Here is a 20,062-nt window from a genome sequence, read left to right on the forward strand (position 1 = left end):
ACCCACCATATGTTAAGTACCACAGTAGCCACTTATCATGTACTATCTTATTTAATATTTGCAGCCAACACATGGAATAGGATTATTATCCCCATTTTGTAGATAAAGAAACTGGTCTCACGTTAGGGAGCATGCCCAAAGTGACAGAGCCGGGATTAGATTCCAGAGCACAATCGCTGGAAAATCCACTAGCTTAGGTTTCTGGGATGGAGATCCCCTTGCCCAGCACTGACTATACAGAGGAACCTGTCCAGGCAAAGAAGTGCTCAGTTCCAGCAGTGCTGGCTTTGAATCCCAGCTCTGGCAGTTACTGGGTGACATTGACCAGTCTTTCACCTCTCTCATGAGCGGAATGAGGTTGAGGATACCTGCTCCTCACTGAGCTGTTGTGAGGATGAAATGAAAAATAAGTAACTGGCATATGGCAGATATTCAGTGAATGAGAGAATTTTTTTTACTTTGATTTCCACCTTAGTTAGACCCCTGATCTCCATTGTCCAACCTGGAATGACCTTGAGATCATCTAGCCAGGAGTTTCTCAACTCCAGTCATTCCTGGACTTAAGTGATTTTCGTCACATCTCTGCTTTGTGTGCTATTATTTACTCTGCACCACTTTCAATGTTATCAATTTTCTTTATATCAACCCTATTTATTGTTGAAGGAAACTCTCTATCAGTACCATAGTTGAGAAGCCCAGAATCCTTGCTATAATTAGAAAGTAGTCAAAAAATAAATACAAGGATAGCAAACACAATGATGATATTAAATTCCAGCTTGTAACCTATTGGCTTGAGAAGGCTCTACGCCTGATTTTTTTCTTTCTGTTTAAAAAGGAGACTCAATAGTTATAATAATGACAGACAGATTGCTAGCAACAAGCTGAGATTTGGGGGGGCGGGGTTGGTCAGACTGAAAAAGAAATGGAAAGAGAACTCTCTCACTAGTATCATGTGAGGTATTCAATGTTTAACCAAGACAGCACCGTGTTAAGTCATTTTCCCTGTTACCAGTAGTGTGCACCCCAATCCACATGAGATATGGCCACACAGCCACAGCCTTCTCTTAGATCCCTCTGAGTGTTAGAGCATTAATTCCATGCTTCAGGCTGAAGTCTGCCTCCCAGCAGAGTTGGGGGGTTTGGGGTGGGTGAAAGAAGGGTCTTAGCCCTGGATCACCTGACGGCAGTCACTAGAAGCTCAGGTCCTGAAGTCAGACCTCGTTTGAATTCTCAGTGTTGCCAGTTGCTAACAGTATCATTTTGGCAATTCCTAAATCTGAACCTCAGTCTTCTCATCTGTAAAATGGGAATAAACACGTCCACCTCAAAGAGCTATCATTAGGCTGAAATGAGCTCAATTTGTCCCGGGCCTAGAGCCCTGGAGAATGCTGTGATTAGGTTGCTTTTGTCCATTCTTGTCTCCCCAGCCTACAGGAATTCAAGCTCTGGGTAAAGCACCTGCAGCCCGATGGAGGCAGCAATCTGCTGCAAGCCCTGAAGAAAGCCTTTGCTCTAAAGGGGCTGGATTCCCTGGTGGCCATATTAGGAAGCTGGTAGGTCTCCTTTCCTAAGCAGACAAAGAGTACATGAAGGGGGCCAGACCACCAAACCAGTGTTTGAAGAAAGATCATCAAACATGACTCCTGACACATGCTTGATGGAAGGATTGTGTTCATGGGTCATCTGTGCACAGGGCCACCAGAGCAGGCCAGGCCTGTGCTTTTACTCTGCCTTGCATCTTATACAAGTGACCTGGCACACAAGTGGTAGGTTAGACTCTGTAGATGTTCCCTAGAAATTATCATTTTGCTCTTGTATGTCCTCATGCTGGAGTGCCCCCTTCTCTTGTTCTGTCTTCTTCTCAGCCCAGATCAGCCTGCTGAAATCCTGTCTGACTATATCCAACAGTCCACCATGGGCAGGGACCTCGACACCCACATTGTCACCTACAAATGTGACAATCAGGTGCCTCCTGTAAGTACCTGAGACTTTCCAAGTTTTCCCTTGGATTGGTCATAGTGGGCGGGGCCAGCCTGTGAGGCTTTGTACGTGGATAGGCCCCGTGTGGACAGGCCCCAAGCTGTGGACCAGAGCACAACTCTCTTGTACCTAGTTCTCCACTTGGTAAGATGGGAATTCTGGAGAGTTGGGAGGTTCGGTCAAGGAGAAAGTGGTTTGCAGCATTGGCATCACTCTAGTGAGAGCTGACCCTGCTGCCATCCCGCAGGCTGTCCTGAAGAACTTTGCAGAAGCTGTTGGGGGCCGCTATCACTGCTACACCCCAGGGACAGAGGTATGCTCACTGCCCCTGCTCTCCTCCGTGCCTGCCCCACTGTGCCCAGGGACCTGAGCCAGGACAGACCATGCTGTATGCTTGCTTCCACTCCCTCCCCTAAGCTCAGTGGGCTTACAGAGGTAAATCAGGTTAAAGCAAATATGTGGGAAGAATTGGGATATGAAGTCACAAGAGATCCTTTGGTCAACATGTCTGATGAGCCAATTACACACCTCTGAGGCTAGAGGCCTTGTAAAGCCTGGTGGGTAGAATCCTGAATCTATCCAGTTGCCATCAACATGGGCTCCACCCCACCTCTGTTCCCATCAAAGCTCTGAGTCTGAATTGGCTGCCTCTGTTCTTTCTCCTAGGTAGACCTCTGCTCTTGAAGGGGACCCACAGCAGTCAATTCTGAATGAGCAATACATTCTGTTAATGGATGGACAGATCCATCCATTAGTGTCTTTGTCCCAGTTAATAATGACATCACATACCATGTCCATCATGGAGGGAACAGTTGGCAAATGTGTGTGTAAATCCATTTGGCAGATTGAGAATCCAACCATCCTTTCAGCTAACAGGCTGTGCCTTGCCTGCTAACTGTTAATAACCATGAGTAAATCAACAGCTGCATCTCACAAGTATGTTCAGGTGTTACAAAGTGTAGCATTTCACAGGAGCCTGAGTTAGGAAATGCCTTTCTCAGCAACACCCACTCTTGTTACCTCATTGCCCAGATTCTGTTTGTAGGGGTCACAGACCACAGGGGCTAGAAAGGTCCAGTAAATAAATAAAACTGGCTGGTTTAAGAAACATTTTGTCTTAAAACCTGTGGCCCTCTTATCTGTTGTTTTTCTAATATAGATGGAAGTATGGGTACAACAAATTTTATTGTCTTCTTTAAAATGAGGAAAACAACAGCACAGGGATGACAACTGACTCTGGTGGGAGGCAACAAAGAGCGGTGAGGACTGTGGTGAACTAGATAGCACCTGCCCCACCTGAAGAGGTGCCCCTGCTCAGCCCCTGCCAGTCACCTCTATAGGAATGTGCCTCCAGTGTTGCCAGATTCTCAAGTTTTCAAGAAGAACCAGAAATCTGGATTATTTTAAGTGTGTGATTTCTTTACTTTAAAAAAAAAAAATGAGGTGAAATTCACCCACATAAAGTTAACCACTCTAAAGTATACAATTAGTGATATTTATACTATCACAATGTCATGCAGCCACAACTTCTATCTACTTTCAAAACATTTTCATCTCTCCAAAAGGAAATCCCATATCATTAAGCATCACTCCCCACTGCCTCTACCCGTAGCTCCTGGCACCCACTAATCTACTTTCTGTCTTTGTGGTTTTACTTAGTTTGGATATTTCATTTAAATGGAATCATTTACCTTTTGGGCTTCCAGCCAAGATGGAGGCGTAGGTAGACACACTGCATCTCCTCGCAAAACCAAAAGAAGGACAACAATAATTTTAAAACAAAAAACAACCAGAATTGACAGAAAATTGAACTGCATGGAAGTCCGACAACCAAGGAGATAAAGAAGAAACATTCATCCAGACTGGTAGGAGGGGCGGAGAGGACTCGGGACAACATGGAGGCTGGTGGACGGACCCAGAGAGGTGGCAGACTGTGGAATGGGGCAGGCAGTGCGACAGCTAGCAGACCCCGTGGTCCCACATTCGCTCATAGATAAACCAGGAGGAACGGCGCAGGAGCGAAGCAGATCTCACAACTCAGGGCTCCAGCGTGGGGAAATAAAGCCTCAAACCTCTGAGTGAAAACACCTGTGGGGGTTGAGGCGGCAGCAAGAAAAACTCCCAGCCTCACAGGAGAGGTCGTTGGAGAGACCCACAGGGGCCTAGAGCATGCACAAGCCCACACACCCAATCGGGAATCAGCACCACAGGGTCCCAATTTGATTGTGGGTAGCGAAGGGAGGGACTGAAATTCAGCAGAGAGTGGAGCAGGCGCCATTACTGCCCCACGTACAGCTCCCCCAAGTGCAGCGACCGGTGCTACCCAGCCCTGGTAAACACCTGAGGCTCTGCCCCTTTACATAACAGGCACGCCAAGACCAAAAAAAAAAAAAAAAGGCCCAAATGAAAGAACAGATCAAAGCTCCAGAAATAATACAACTAAGCAGCGAACAGATAGCCAACCTATCATATGCACAGTTCAAAACACTGGTAATCAGGATGCTCACAGAATTGGTTGAATTTGGTTGCAAATTAGATGAAAAAATGAAGGCTATGCTAAGAGAAACAAAGGAAAATGTACAGGGAACCAATAGTGATGTGAAGGAAACTGGGACTCAAATCAACAGTGTGGACCAGAAGGAAGAAAGAAACATCCAACCAGAAAAGAATGAAGAAACAAGAATTCAAAAAAATGAGGAGAGGCTTAGGAACCTCCAGGACATCTTGAAACGTTCCAACATCTGAATTATAGGGGTGCCAGAAGGAGAAGAGCAAGAACAAAAAATTGAAAACTTATTTGAACAAATAATGAAGGAGAACTTCCCTAATCTGGCAAAGGAAACAGACTTCCAAGAAGTCCAGGAAGCTCAGAGAGTCCCAAAGAAGCTGGACCCAAGGAGGAACACACCAAGGCACATCATAATTACATTAGCCAAGATGAAACAGAGGAGAGAATCTTAGAAGCAGCAAGAGAAAAGGACACAGTTACCTACAAAGGACTTCCCATAAAACTGTCAGCTGATTTCTCAAAAGAGACCTTACAGGCAAGAAGGGGCTGGCAAGAAGTATTCCAAGTCATGAAAGGCAAGGACCTACATCCAAGATTACTGTATCCAGCAAAGCTTTCATTTAGAATGGAAGGACAGATAAAGTGCTTCTCAGATAAGGTCAAGTTAAAGGAGTTCATCATCACCAAGCCCTTATTATATGAAATGTTAAAGGGATTTATCTAAGAAAAAGAAGAAAAAAAATATGAACAGTAAAAATGACAGCAAACTCACAGTTATCAACAACCATACCTAAAACAAAAATAAGAGCAAACTAAGCAAATAACTAGAACAGGAACAGAATCACAGAAATGGAGATCACATGGAGGGTTATCAACAGGGGAGTGGGAGGGGGAGAGAAGGGGGAAAGGTACAGAGAATGAGTAGCATAAATGGTAGGTAGAAAATAGACAGGGGAGGGAAGGAATAGTATAGGAAATGTAGAAGCCAAAGAACTTATAACTATGACTCATGGGCATGAAATATAGGGGGGGAATGTGGGAGGGAGGGGGTGTGCAGGATGGAGTGGAGTGAAGGGGGGGGAAATGGGACAACTGTAATAGCATAATCAATAAATATATTTAAAAAATGGAATCATATACCTTTTGTGTCTGGCTTCTTTCAGTTAGCATAATTTTTTGAAGGTTCATCTATATTATAGCAGGTATTAGTAGTTCATTCTGTTTTATGGTGATAACATTCCATTTTCTGGATATTCTAACATTTGGTTTATCCATTCATCAGTCTCTGGACATTTGGGTTATTTCTACCTTTTGGTGATTGTGAACAGCTGTGACTATTGGTATACAAGTGTCTGAGTACCTGCTTTCAAGTTTTGGGGTACATACCTAGGAGTCTCAATGCTTGGTCATAGAGTAATTCTGTTTGTTTTTGAGGAACCACCTACCTGTTTTCCACAAAAGCTGTACCCTTTTACATTCCCACCAGCCGTGTTAAAGTCCTTGTAAAATTATTATTATTATTATTGCAGCCTACAAGAGGGTATAAAGTGTTTCTTCACACTTTTAAAGTTAGACAACCCTTCAGCTGGTTAACACTGCAGGCCAGGGCTGTACAAATGGAACACAATGCATTTACAAGTTCTGTCCTGTATACACAGACCCCAGTTTATAAAGTCAGGTTTAAACAGTCTGCCACTCAGCTCTAGGAACTGACATCCCTCCTTGCCCTCTGGCCTTGGCTACTACTGGTAGCTAAGTGACTTCTGAATGGCCTCTTGCTCCTACCACCCCTAGATCTGCACCAGCCCAGACATTGACCAGCTACTGGTGGAAATCCAGAAGGCCCAGAGCCTCCTGGGCCACATCCAAGCTCTGTGCTACAGTGCCCCCAGTGAGGAGCTGACAGGCGTCATGAAGGAGGTAAGTATAAGTGAAGATTCTGGGACCTTCTCCCTGAGGCACTCAGCAGGTCTCACTTCATCTTCCTGTCTTCATCTGTCTGTTGCCCTACCATGTCCTAAAAGTGAAACAAGGCAAAGCCTTGGAGCTCTGAGCTGATGGGTCAGGCGGGCCTTCCACTGTGCCAGAAAGAGTCCTGGTAGATCTTCCAATTAAAAACTGTATTTCATGGAAAGGTAAGCAGGCTCCTGCCACCCCTTCCACCTTCCTCTTCTTCCAGTTTGGAGAATAATGAAAACTTAAACCACACAGTGTAGGCTGTCTAGAAGATAGCTTTTACCCCAGACCTTCATTCAGGGGCAAAGTCTGCTCTGGGACAGATTTAACATGAGCACAATAGCACAAGCACCATAAAAGCTATATGCCATTTAGAAGGGCACAGCAAACTTAGCTGTGGGCAGAAGAGCACTGGGGTGTATTTATACTGCCTGGTTAGAGTGAGAGAAACATAGCACCTACACTGGGATCTTGAACTTTATTTCCAGCTCTTCTACTGATTATACATAATCACGGTGACATTAGTATTATAATTATAATAGTTCTCATTTGCTGAGCACTCAATATGAAATGGGCACAGTGCTTAATTCTCTAAATGCCTTATTTTGTCTTTGCAACAACAGTCTGCTGTATGTAGATTATTACCCCCACTTTACAGATTAGCAAACTGAAGTTAAGAGGTTAAATAATGTGCTTGGGATCACTGAGAGAGAACATGATTGAGTGTAATTGAACCCAGGTCTATCAGATGGCCAAACCATTGTTAGGAGTTTCCCAAAATGAAATGCATGTGCTACATGTGGTTTACAACATTGTAAGGTGATATATGGATTAATATTTTTTAAAGATTTTATTTTTTATTTTTAGAAAGATGGGAAAGAGAAGGAGAGTAACGTTGATGTGCAGGAGATACATCAACCAGTTGCCTCTTGCAAGCCCCCAACTGGGGACCTGGCCCACAACCCAGGGATGTGCCCTGACCAGGAATCATACCAGTGACCTTCTGGTTTGCAGGCCGGCACTCAATCCACTGAGCCACACCAGCCAGGATAGATTAATATTTTTTAATGTTATATATTTAAAACTATCTCATTATGGTAGTAATAGATCTTTCTAAAATCATTTAATACAAAAAAAGGAGTCTATTTTTTAAAGTAAATCAAATTAAATAATAAAAAGCTTTTATGTCATATATTTGATTTAAAAATAAACTAAGTAATAACAGTACAATGGTATTCAGATATAGCAAAATTCAGGAAAACAGTGTTCAGATGTCCAAAGTTTGGGAATTGCTGTTCTGTGTTTTACTCCTACATGAGCTGTGTGTGATTTAACCTCTCAGAACCTCAGGTTTTTAGTTTATAAATGTGGGCAAGGGAGGCTGGGCCAGAGCAGAACTCCCTACGTGATTTTAGTGTAGAGTTACTTTTTAGTTCCCTGAAGCCTTGTGTTTTGAGTCCACTGAGGGGCCACCTGTCATCAGGAAGTCAAGGTGCTGATATTAATGCTAAGGGTGGGGAAGGGGCCAGGAGGATGAGTAAATGAAGAGAGTTTCTGGAAACATCTCCCTCTTTCCCTGGGAATTCCAGAAAAGGGGATGGGACTGGTCAGACAGGGAGGCAACACTGCCTTTAATTTACCAGGTAATGTTTCAAGATTCTCCCCTTGGGTGAACTGGGTTGGTGGGGGAGACTGAGGACTTTGCAACTCTAAATTATGATTGTGTAATGAGGATTTTTAATTTTAATTTAGATTTCCACAGAAATTGCAGAAGGGCCACTCAGAGGTCTCTTGCCTAAACCGCCAAAGCATGAAGCCCCCCTCACAATTGAGTTCCCAAACTTGGACAAGACTTCTGCAGAATGGCTAAAGGACAATAGCCTAAAAGGTAAGTCCCCAAAGAGGGCAGAACACAGAATTCAGGTAACTGACTAAAAGCCATTAACCCTCTGGGTCTTCATGAGTCATACCTTAAACTCCACCATTTATTTTTACAGCCAAGAAGCTAAGCCTTTATCAGGTTCTGGCACCCAACGCATTCTCTCCCATTGAGGAATTTGTGCCTATTCTCCAGAAAACGGTATCATCAACTATCCATGAGGTGACTCAGATCCAGAGTTTTCTCCATCCTCTGCAGGGGAGCTCCTTTGTGACATTTCCCTTCTTAAGAGTTTAAATAGAGTCATAAGGCAGAGCCTGAGGATCATGGGCAGGCTTTCCACCCATCTGAAAATAAAACTCGGGAGATGGGCAAGAGGGAGTAAATTGGGTACCACAATTACCTCCAGTCTGACAGTTTTCCTCTCTCCCACTCAGAACACCTCATTCTACCTTGTACAGACTTCTACTTTAGCTCCTACACTGTGTTAATATGTGTGTTTGTTACATGTCTAAATCTCACCACATGTGAGCTCTTTAAAAGAAAAAAACTCTCTATCCCCAATATGTAGTACAAGTGAGGCAGTCAATGAATGTTTACTGGATGGCTGAGTGGTTGAATGGGTAGATGGATGAAAATGTTGGTGAATACATGGAAATGTAGGCAGAAGAATGTATGTATGGACGGATGGAAATGTGAACAGATGGGGGGGAATGGAAAGATGAATGACAAGATAGAATAAAAAAGATAAAAGAAAAAAGATGAAAGGATGAAAGTAAAAACTAAATTAAGGATGGAAAGGTGGAGAAATGGAAGGAATCATGAATGGAAAGACAAGTGGAAAGATGAATATAAAGATGGAAGAATGAAGGGGAAGAGTGATGGACAATTCAAGCTGGGGATGGATGAATGACTAGGTGGATGGAGTGATTCTTCAAGATATGTATGTGACAACTTGGTGGAGGATGAAATTTGATTTTCATGTGTCCGTAAAAGCCTGAGTTCCCAAACCTAAGAACCCACGGACAGTGTGTTTTTATGGTCTCTCACAGTTGTTACCAAAACTTCCAGCCATATTCTGTAATCAAGACTCCAGTGTTCAGAAGAGCATCCTGAGATGGCAGCCTGCCTGCTGTCAGCATGTTCATTCAAGGGCCACTGTCCTGATGGTTCTCTTTTCCAGCTCTAGACAAGGCAGTGACCTGTAGGGTGTGGGGGGCATAATCTGACCCCACATGTGGTCAGAGTCCCAGTGCCCAAATTAAACTTAAAATTCTTCCTCACTGTGTGTACCCCCTCCTGGCGATATCTGAGTGCAGAAGGCAATGGTACAATTTCAATGGCATGATGGGACAGTGAAGAATGTTCATGTGGACCTGCCCTTCCTCTATGAGTACCAGGTCAGTGATGGGTCCAGTCAGTCAGCACATGGGGTGTGGGAAAGGGAAATGGGAGAAAGGTGCCAAGTAATGTGGAGACACCAAGCCATTGACTGAATTCTTCTGTAAACAGAGACTGTGCTCCCCCAACAGGGACCTCTGGAGCTTTTTCCACCCCATCCCCACGTAGATATCTGGATGCATCTAACAAAAGCCAAAAAACAACAACAAAAAAAAGGCTCTAATCCTTTGGAACAAGATCTACCTCCTCCCCCATAAGGGGTGATAAAACGCTTTGACTATTCTCTTCATGGTCTTGCAGCAGACTTATCCATGATTTAGTGGAATGTTCATCCTGCCTGGGTACCCATGGCCTTGACACACTATCCCCAGAAGATAAGTGGGATATACCCCTTTCCTCACAGACCCCTTAATCAGCCACACTTTGTGCAATTGCTCACTCTGTGTGGCCCATGGGTTTGCAGAAACAGCTCAGCAGAGTTATGCGGATGTACGAGAGGCGGATTGAATGGCTCTCTTTGGCCAGCAGAAGAATCTGGGGCACTGTCTGTGAAAAAAGGTACCTTCCCCCAAGTAGTATTCTTGTCCTTCATGGATTTTTTGTGTAACACAGCACTTATCCAACTCATGGATTCCCTATTAGTAACACCAGAAGCCATTGCTTACACCAAGGATCAGCAAATCACTCAACAGAACCCCTGGAGGAAAAGTCACCACCACCATCATCAACATCAATAACATCATTCACTGTGTTACTCAGGATTCTTTTAGTTAAGAAGCAACAGAAACTAAGTGAAAATTGGCTGAAAACAGTGAAGTCTGGTTAAGGTAACTGAAAATTCCAGAATAGATTTGATAGCTGTCTTCAGGCATGGCTTGATCCAGAGGTTCATACATGTCAGGAATCTATCTCCATTTCTCAGCTCTGCTTTCTTCTCTTATGGCTTTGTTTTCAGGCAGACTTCCCCTCCAGGTGGCAAGGTAGCCATCTTAGCTCCCAACTTACTTTCTACCAGTTTTAGCACTCCCAGAGCTTAGGGCATGGGCCCATCCATGAACTCTTCACCCTGGCCAGGGTAGTGTGATGGAACATTGCTGAGGGTCAAATGCCCACTCTCAAAGTGTAGGATCAGCTCTACCCACAACAAATGGACCGACAGAGGCAGAGGTGTTTCCCAAATGAAAATCAGGATGCTGTTGCCAAAAGAGGTTGTGGACACTGAGTAGGGAGAAACAATGGGTGTCCATTATGACCTTTATTATTATTCCATACCTCATTTGATGTGTTACTCTTACAAAATAGTATCCTTTATAATACTATACATCTATTACATCCTTTGATTCTTAACACAACCCTATGAGGAGTCGTATTATAAGTAGTTTATGGTAAACATACCAAGGATCAGAGAGGTTTTTTGACTTGCCTAAGGCCACACAGAAAGTAGGACTCAAACCAAGGTGTTCTGATTCTAAATCCAGTGGATTTTCTTTTGCTAACCATAGGTGTCTCCAAATGAGAACAGAGGGAAGAGATGGGACTGTAAGATTTGAAATAGTAAAAGGAGAAGGCTGAATGGGGCTAGAGATCTTAAAGCATAACAAGGAAACAAGAAGATACAAACATTTCCCCAGAGGCTCAGATACATACAGTTCTACATCTAACTTGTTTACCATGTTTCTGTTTTTCCTTCAAAGACCCCAACCTATCATAATATTGAATCCTAGCACTTTAAACAAGGAAAGGTATACAAATCATTATATGCAGCCTCTGCCCCTTAAACCTTCTCTACCATGAGGCTTTATTCCGTGATAAGACCTCCTGACAGAGAAGGTTCCACGACCCCCTTAGTCTACTGTTATAAACTCACATCTGTTGACCTCAAACCACAGAGAAGATTATTGCCAGCTGTGAATCTGGCACTTAAAGTTCCCCCTGGAAAACACTTTAAATAGTAAAATGGAACAAAATGAACACTATCTGAGAGATTCGGTTCTCCTCTTAAAGCTTGTGTTTCTGTTTAGGGTGGTTATACTGCTCGATATCTCTGCAACCAGTTCCATGTACATTATTCATATCCAGCATTCCCTGCGACTTCTGCTGGAGGAGCAACTATCCAACAAGGATGCTTTCAATGTCATCGCGTAAGCTCCCAGTTCCTGATGGGGGAGGTCGGTGTGCATGTCACCACTAGGCTGAGGCTCCTGGAAGGGAGTGGATGACAGGTTCTGAACACCCACCCTCCTGGGACAGCCATCAGTTTATCTGATTTGATCTTGATTGGGGCATTGAATAATTAAATGGCTGCAGAACAGTCCCACTAGGGCGAAGGTAAAAAGCAGCCCAAAACACACTGCTTGATCAACAAGGATAAAGTAACTCCGCCCATTGCCCCACTTGGCCTCCAAGCTGATAAACAGAAGAGAGAAAAAGAAGGGCCCCCAGGAATGCTCCAGTCTTAGTTCCCAGTTTGGATCTAATAAGGCACAATATTTCATTTAGGATTTCAGTTCTTAGTTTTAATTTTATATGTAGCTCTATGTAATTAAATTATACAAATTAAATTATATAAATATAATGTATATTTAAAGTATACATTTTATATGTAAATAACTTTATATCTGAATTTAAACTATAAGTAAATTTTAAATATTGTATACATATTTAACTATTTTTAATTATAACTATGTTTAAATTATATGTAGCTCTCATATGTCAATATTAAAATTATATACATAATTTATATATAGTTTAAATACCTACAGTTACATATAATTTCAATATATACATAATTTCATATGTATTTTTAATTGCATGCCATTTTAACTAATTAGGGGAGAAAGAGAAAAGGAACCCACTTGAACTATACATTTTTACGCAACTTCACATCTAATAAGGAGTGTTCTAAACCTATTAAGTCAGCAGTTAATGTTGTATATTATTCTGCACCAGGGCCTAATCTTTTCCTAATAAATTCTATAGAAAAAGTGCTTGTGCAACCATGTCAGACAATGTTTTCATTCATGTATTCATCTATCCATTCATTCGTTGAACAGCTTTCTGGAAAGCCTGCTGTGCACCAGTCACGGGGGTGGGCATTAGGCATGCAGAAGTTAAAACACAAAACCAGTCCTCAAAGAACATGAGGCCTTGTAGTGGGAGCCAGGCATGTTGAGACAGGCATGTGCAAGGTCTCTGAAGAGATTGGCCATGACGAGTCAAGAGTGCAGGAGGAGGGATCACTCTTGAACCAGAGAGGAGTTGCTTTTTCTTCGATGAAAGGGATATATTTTCTTCTCAAGGATTTAAATGTGTCTCATAGGAAAGATGAAGTGATGCATATTTAAAAAAACAACAACTATAGTACAGATAGAGAGTGAAATGTGTGGTAAAGCATGAATCAGTGTTCCAGGGGAGATTAAAAAGGGAGAAAGGACCCCCTTCTTAGGGGATGAGGAAATTCACACTGACAACACGAGTTACCAAAACACATCAGGAGGGAAGTCTGTCCAGATGGCCAGAGTTGGTCCTGTCTCTGTGTCTTCACTGAGAGCCCCAGCTCTGCCTTACTGTGAATGTATTGGGACAGGTCATGACCAGCAAGGAAATCTCATGGCTGGCCCAGGCCAATGACACCTTAACCTTTTGAGGGTGTAATTAGGATTTTGACCTCTTTAGACCCTGGGGAGCCCAAAGAGCTGGGTCACAGAGTGGAGCAATCTTCTGCCTAAGAATAAGCCCTCTTTCCTTCCTTCCAAGGTTTGGAAGCTCAATCGAAAGCTGGAGGCCCGAGATGGTTTCCATGAGCCACGACAATTTACAAAGCGCTTGGCAGTAGGTGATGGGCAGAGGCTGCACCTACTATGTCTGAGGGCAGCCTGGGTGGTACTATTTTCTCTGTCCCCCTCTCCACTGGGAATAGAATACCTGCCCTCTGACAGACATGGGCATGAATCTGAAAATGTCTGCCTTCTGCTCCTGGTCTTGCCCCTGACCTCCCTCAGCATGGCCTTTCCTGCCTCTAGGTGGGCCCTGACCCTGCAGTGTCAGGGCAGTAGGAACATCCTCAGTGCCCTGCGGAAGGCTGTGGAAGTGGACTTCAAGAACAGAGACAAACAGCAATCTCAGGGCATCTACCTCTTCACAGGGGGCATTCCAGACCAGGACATGGTGGGTACTCCCTGTCCTGGGTGTCCCCATTCTTCACGACTCCACAACTTTCCCTAGGTGGAAGCCTAGCAAATGTTTCCAAACTTGACTTTAGTGTGCAGGAGAATCATGTGGGGATGTTGTTCAAATACAGATCATGGTTCCAAAGGTCTGGCCTAGGGCCCGAGAGTCTGCATTTCTAACAAGTTCCCAGGTTGTAACCAGGTTGCAACACTTGGTATTGCTAGGCTCTCTGGTCCAGCTTCCCAGCTTTACCCTAGAAAGATAAAGAAATTGTGACTCGGCTCATTTGTCTTTTTATCCTCAGTGCCAAGTACCAGACCTGGCACACAGTAGGCCCTCAAGAAAGATGATCAGGCTGAGCCAGCAGCTATAAGAGCCCTCCGCCCTCTCTCCCCCACAGCCCATGCTCAGCGCCTACGTGACCGAGGCCTGTGGGGGCTGTGACCTCCAGCTGAATGTGTGTCTCTTCTATGTGGGTGAGCCACAGATGGATGCCACCCCCCCTGCCTGCTATGCCAGCCGCACCGACACAGCCACTGCCTACCGAGAGCTCACCCGGGCTGCTGGTGGCCGCTTCCACTGGTTTGGAGACACAGGTGTGTAAGTGTTGGCTGGCTCTTCCACCTCTTTCTTTCTGGTATCTCAGTACCAACATCACTCCCTATGCCATAGATGTATTCCAGAAAAGCAGCATGTGAAAATCACATTCAAAATGGAAAACTGCTGCTCACATAGTCAGTACACAGTCACCACATATGGATGGTGGTGATGGCTGCACAACAATGTGAAAGTACCTAATGCTACTGACTGCACTTAAAAAATGGTTAAAATGGTAAATTTTATGTTATGCATATTTTACCACAATTTTTTAGTAAAAAAAGAAAAACTATTTTTTAAATACTTTAGAATGTCAGAGCTGGAAGGGGCCCTAAAGGTTCCTTAGTTTAGTATTTCCCAATGGGAGAGTGCTCATAACAGGTGGGTGACAAGACAGTTGTTCATGGAGCACAGAGCAAAAATTTTTCTGTGATAGTTGTAGGGGATCAAAATATGCCACTTGGGCATAACAATTATTGTGAGCTGAAGACATTTGAGAGAAAGCAGATGCCAAAGAAGCTTTCTTCTCCACCCCACCCCACATGGTCTAAAAGTCAGACACAGGTAGTAAGTGGGGGAGCCAGGAGTTGAACCTAGACAAGTCAACCTCAGAGTGTGTCTTCTTAGTCATTATGCTTTAGTTCCTCTTGGCCTTGTCATCAATATTCACTACGGACATTACCCACTTTACATAATCCCAAGGTGGGTGATTTTATTCACTAGAATAGCAAGACCTTTGCTCCCAGCCTGCTCTTCCTGTGGGGGCAAGCTCTTGACTGGGTGCCAGGGTGCTGTGTCCCAAGGCCAGCCTCACTGTTGGTAACCTCACTGTGACCACCTCTGGATTGTGTTGGGCTAGAGAGCTGATCATCAACTCAGCCCATTTAGATCCCACCTTGCCTCTCTGGCTCAGGTCACCTCCACACAGCCCTTTTGTGTACAGATACAGACACTTGAAGTATCTACATCCCTTCCCACACTCACAATGTGCTTTGTTTCCAGGCATTTACGAAAGTGATGACATCAACACCATCATGTCTGAGATGGAAAAAGCTCTCAACTATTCCCAAAAGGTATGCTTTAGAGGTGGGACAAATGACTGTGCTGGCTTCTATATTATTTCTGGGACTGCCATACAAAGTACCTTGAACTAGGAGGGTTAAAACAGCAGACATGTATTCTTTCATAGTTTCAGAGGATAAAAGTCTGAAATCATAGTGTCACAAGGGCCATTCTCCCTCTGAAAACTCTGGGTACAATCCCTCAGTGGCAGCTGGTATTAAAGAAAAAATATTGCACTGGATGCTTGTTAAAAATGTCAAGGAACACTTTATGCAAGATTATTGCAATAAGAGAGAGAAATTGAACTCAACTCCAAACACAGCAAAGACAGCTGGAGATTTATAGCCAATAAGCAGAGTGACAAGTCATGGATGGAAAATTACTAAGAGAAACTTGGTTAGCTTTCAAGGATAGGGGGATTCTTGCTAAATGGACTTAGCAGGATTCTTGCTGAAGGCAGGTCAAGGACTTAGATATCAGTATAGGGGATGAAGAAGTTGATCAAATATCAAGGGTGGGGGGTTCTCACTAAACTGACTTAGCAAGATTCTTTGCCAAAACTGGATTTAGCAGCCATCGTTGCAGCCTAGTTGAGAAGAAGGCTCAGAGGAGCCTGACTGAAGTTTGGTCAAGGAGGGTGTCCTTGTCACTGGAAGCACAAGGCGGGTTGTGTCCTTAGCCTATGGGAGCACAACTCCATCTCTGTCTCCGTCTTCACATGGCTCTCCTCCCTCTTTGTGTGTCTGTGTCCCTTCTCCTCTTGTAGAAATACCAGTCACATTAGATTAAAGGCCTACCCTTCACCAATATAACCTCATTAACTAACATCTTAATTACATCTACAAAGACCCTATTTCCAAGTAAGGTCACAGTCACAGGTACCAGGGATTCAGACTTGAACACATCTTTCAGGTGACATGACTCATCCTTCATCAGCTTCCCTCCTCATGTCCTGATCCACTGACCCTCAAGGCTTCAGATAAAACATGAGGGGTTCCTATAAATTGTTGGTTTTAAGCCTGTGAGTTATACATTGTGGCCTCTTTTGAGTTCCTTGAACACATCAAGCTCATTCCTAAACTCAGAACCTTTGCACCTGCTATGTCCTCAGCCTGCCATTCCCCTCCCAAATCGTCCATGGATTTCTCCTTGTTATTCAAGGCTTACTAAAATGTAACTTTTTCAGAGAAGGAATTTGAGCAGTTGAAGGTGAGATTAGATAGGTATTAAGGCGCCAGATCTCGTCAGTAGCAATGAGAATAGAAATAAGGGAATGGGCATGAGAACATTTAGGGAGAAATTGACCAAACTTGTGGCTGACTGACTGTACGGGATGAGGGAGAAGAAATCCCAGAGTAACTCCCAAGTTCCTCACTGGGGCACATGATTGACCAAGAGTTAGAGAACAGAATCATGATACATACTAGGAAGGTGGGCCTGGGACAGAGGTGAGTTTGTGAGGCAACACGTAGGGGTATCCTTCAGACAGGTGAGACAAGGGCTGGGGCAGTTCAAACCATGGGGGTGGACAGAGAGCAGGTTGGTGGCCATGGTCAAGGTGGGGAGGCAGACGAGCCTGAGGAGGAGACTCAGCCTGACTCACACTTTAATGACTGCCATTTGCAGAACAACACATTGTGAGCTCCTGGAAGGGCAGGGCCACCTCTTCACATTCTTTCCCTCCCTGTCCATTGCATCTGCTCCCCTAAATGTGCCTTAAGTGTCCTCCCTGAAAGGGCCCCTCTTTGCTGCTGTTTTTTAACCCTTTCTCAGATGCACATCAGTCCAGTTCCCTCATCTGATAAACTCATTCACAAGGTATTTGGGCAATGATAGCTTAATCCATCCTTCCCCAGGATATTATTTATATTCTAATGATGTCTCCTAGTGTTTTGGTTGAGAATAATTACTAGAGAACCTTTCATCAGTTGAGAAATGTGTGGGCAAAGGAACCGAGTATCACACACTATTCTGCCAACATCCAGAGTTAGCTCCAGGCATGCAGTAGGCTGACCAACAGTGGATGCTGGGTCCACATGTGGTAAGAGCACTGGCTTTGGAACCATACCCACCTGGGTTTGGATTGAAGGTTCTCTATATACTAGTATTGTGGCCTTGGGCAAGTCCCTTACACTCATGGAGCTTGGATTTTCTCATCTGTGAAATGGGGATAAGATAGCACTTGCCCACCTAGGTTTGAGGGTTTGAGTTGCCCAGGCTTTAACGGGTCCAGTGACTGGTGCATCCCAGGATCTGCATACATGGTACTTATTACTGATAGGATTGATGCACAGGGCTCTCTGCCCCAGGAGCCATTCTAGGGATATAAAGAGAGTCCAACAATCCTAGCAGACCCAGTCTCTCTTGTGTGTGTATGTGTGTCCCCTGCTTGAAGATTGTGTGCTGTGGCTAGGGCACAGCTAACCCTCCCAGTCCTTGTTTCAGTGTGCCTTACTAGTGTCCTGCCTGAAGAACCAGTCCAGGAAAGACCTCGAAAGTGCAGCCCTCCCAAAAGAAAAGCCAAAGATGCTCAAGCAAAGAAGTCAACCCAAGAAACTCTGCAAGACCACAGCCCCCTTGGCAGTCAAAATGGTTTGACTCCCCCTCTCTAATAACACACAGGATTTTGTTTCTACCTTGTCTCCTGGTCCTGCCTAGATCTTGAAGTGGTCTGGACTAGACCCCCTGACCCCAGGGCCAGGGGGATCAGGGCAGGGTCCTCAGTGGTGAGTGTCCTGTGGCTACCTCCAGCCCTGACCCCAAGAGGGAAGAACTTCCCTGGGGGATCTGCTTCTCAGCTCTGGGATCACTTCTGCCTCCATGCCCCCACCCACCACCATCTTTGTCTCTGCCTGGATATCGCAGGTTTGACCCCATCTGGGTCCTAAGGACCCCATGGAACTGAAATCCACCATGACTGTAAGGCAGGAAGGTTAACCTGGAGGGTCTCTCAGGGGCAAAGAAACGAGGATGTTAGGGCATCTAATGGGCTCTGGCTGCAGCTTCCCAAGGCTTAGCTGGGGCCTGAAAGGAGCCTGAGGGTGGCCCTGGAATATTTATCTCCAGCCACAGCCTGTCAGATAAGTCCAGCATAAAATAACCACCTCAGCAACCAGAAGGGGCCTCTAGAGCTATGACTGGGGGAGATTCCAGACTCCATGGTACTTGTGAACAGAAGGAGCAAAGAAATCCATCAGCTCCTCAGCATTTCACTAACTGACAGACCTCATGAACCAGCACATTTCAGAGTGAGGACATCCATCCCAGTGTGTAGCCTACTGCAGTCCCAAGTGAGCTGTGTTTCTGGAAGATGCTGTCCACATAAGCACTGTCTTCCTTCAAGGAACCCCACCAGGTTTCAGGAGCCTCCCCAACTTCCGAGGTGAAACCCCATAATTCCAGGGTCTGTCTCTTGGACCTACAGTACTGCCTAAGCTGACTCAGTGTGAGGGGCTTAGGCCGCACTGAGGATTTTACTGGGCCTGCTGAAACCAGGGCAGGGGCCCCTGGAGTGGCATCTCCAGGCTTTTTTCACAACAACTCACCCAAGGCCTCAGCTGGTTCAGGGCCCTGGGTGATTTTGTTTAACTATCACCATATTCCAGCTGTACCCAGTGGTCAAGGAACCTCTCCCTTAAAACTGAGATACCGTATAGGGCACAGTTCCTAAATGGCTTCCTATCATGGTGGAGGCCCAGAAGTTCTAGTCCAGTAGGAAGAGGAGTGGGTAATTGGTGAAGAAAGTTCTGGCAAATACACACACACATACCTTTTTTTTTTTTTTTACCTCAAAAGCCAGAGTCTTGGTGGGGAGGGGGTGGGGAGACGTGGAAGACGGTATAAAGGGAATATGGTAATGGAAAGAAATTTTAAAAACTATAAAAAATAATAAAGTATACTATACTACCAAAAAAAAAAGCCAGAGTCTCCTCTGAACCTGCAGCAGATGAGGCAAAAATGTCTGAGGAATCTAGTCCTTTAGGCCCCTTCCTGCAAAGGTTCCTAATTAACAGATTGAAGCTGAGATGAATGGGGTGTGTCGCCATAGAAAATAGGCCACTGATGGGAAAGACTGCCTTTTTCTAGAGCACTAGAGATGACCCTGATGGAGAGAGAAGTCCCTTATTGAAAGCTGTGGTGTGGCAGCCACTCAGTGGCAAGGTGAGCACCCCACCAGGTGAGGCTGGCCTCAGGGTGGGCGCATGGGCATGGCTGAGATGTGTTAATGATGGTAACCAAAATGATCAATGATCATGAGTCGTGATCATGCGCCAGCCCTTCCTCTGAGACTCCCATTTAAAGCTTGTAACAATCAATTCTATGTGGCAGGTAATATATTAGCTCCCATTTTACCGATGAAGAAATTCAAGCTCAGAGGGGATAAGAATAATGACCAGTGCCAACTGGTTGTGACAGGCATGAAAAGACTCAGCTCCTAAAATCTAATAGCATGTATCTTACTTCAAACGTCGAAGACAGACAGCAGAGTGGCTCAGAACAGAGCCCTG

At 44.6% G+C, this 20,062-nt stretch overlaps 1 protein-coding gene across 1 annotated transcript in view; it reads left to right on the forward strand.

Annotated features, from left to right (window-relative positions):
* VWA3A (von Willebrand factor A domain containing 3A) overlaps nucleotides 1-20,062 on the forward strand; it is a 71,815-nt gene that overhangs the window by 36,616 nt on the left and 15,137 nt on the right. The window contains 15 exon segments of the mRNA XM_053925934.2: nucleotides 1,428-1,553; nucleotides 1,866-1,974; nucleotides 2,228-2,293; nucleotides 6,284-6,409; nucleotides 8,198-8,333; nucleotides 8,443-8,546; nucleotides 9,644-9,724; nucleotides 10,189-10,283; nucleotides 11,747-11,866; nucleotides 13,482-13,556; nucleotides 13,748-13,892; nucleotides 14,296-14,491; nucleotides 15,495-15,565; nucleotides 18,000-18,146; nucleotides 19,641-19,731. Of these exon segments, the coding sequence (XP_053781909.1) occupies nucleotides 1,428-1,553; nucleotides 1,866-1,974; nucleotides 2,228-2,293; nucleotides 6,284-6,409; nucleotides 8,198-8,333; nucleotides 8,443-8,546; nucleotides 9,644-9,724; nucleotides 10,189-10,283; nucleotides 11,747-11,866; nucleotides 13,482-13,556; nucleotides 13,748-13,892; nucleotides 14,296-14,491; nucleotides 15,495-15,565; nucleotides 18,000-18,146; nucleotides 19,641-19,731 (1,688 nt within the window).

Source organism: Desmodus rotundus, chromosome 1 (genome assembly GCF_022682495.2).
Source record: "Desmodus rotundus isolate HL8 chromosome 1, HLdesRot8A.1, whole genome shotgun sequence".
Taxonomy (NCBI): Eukaryota; Metazoa; Chordata; class Mammalia; order Chiroptera; family Phyllostomidae; genus Desmodus; species Desmodus rotundus.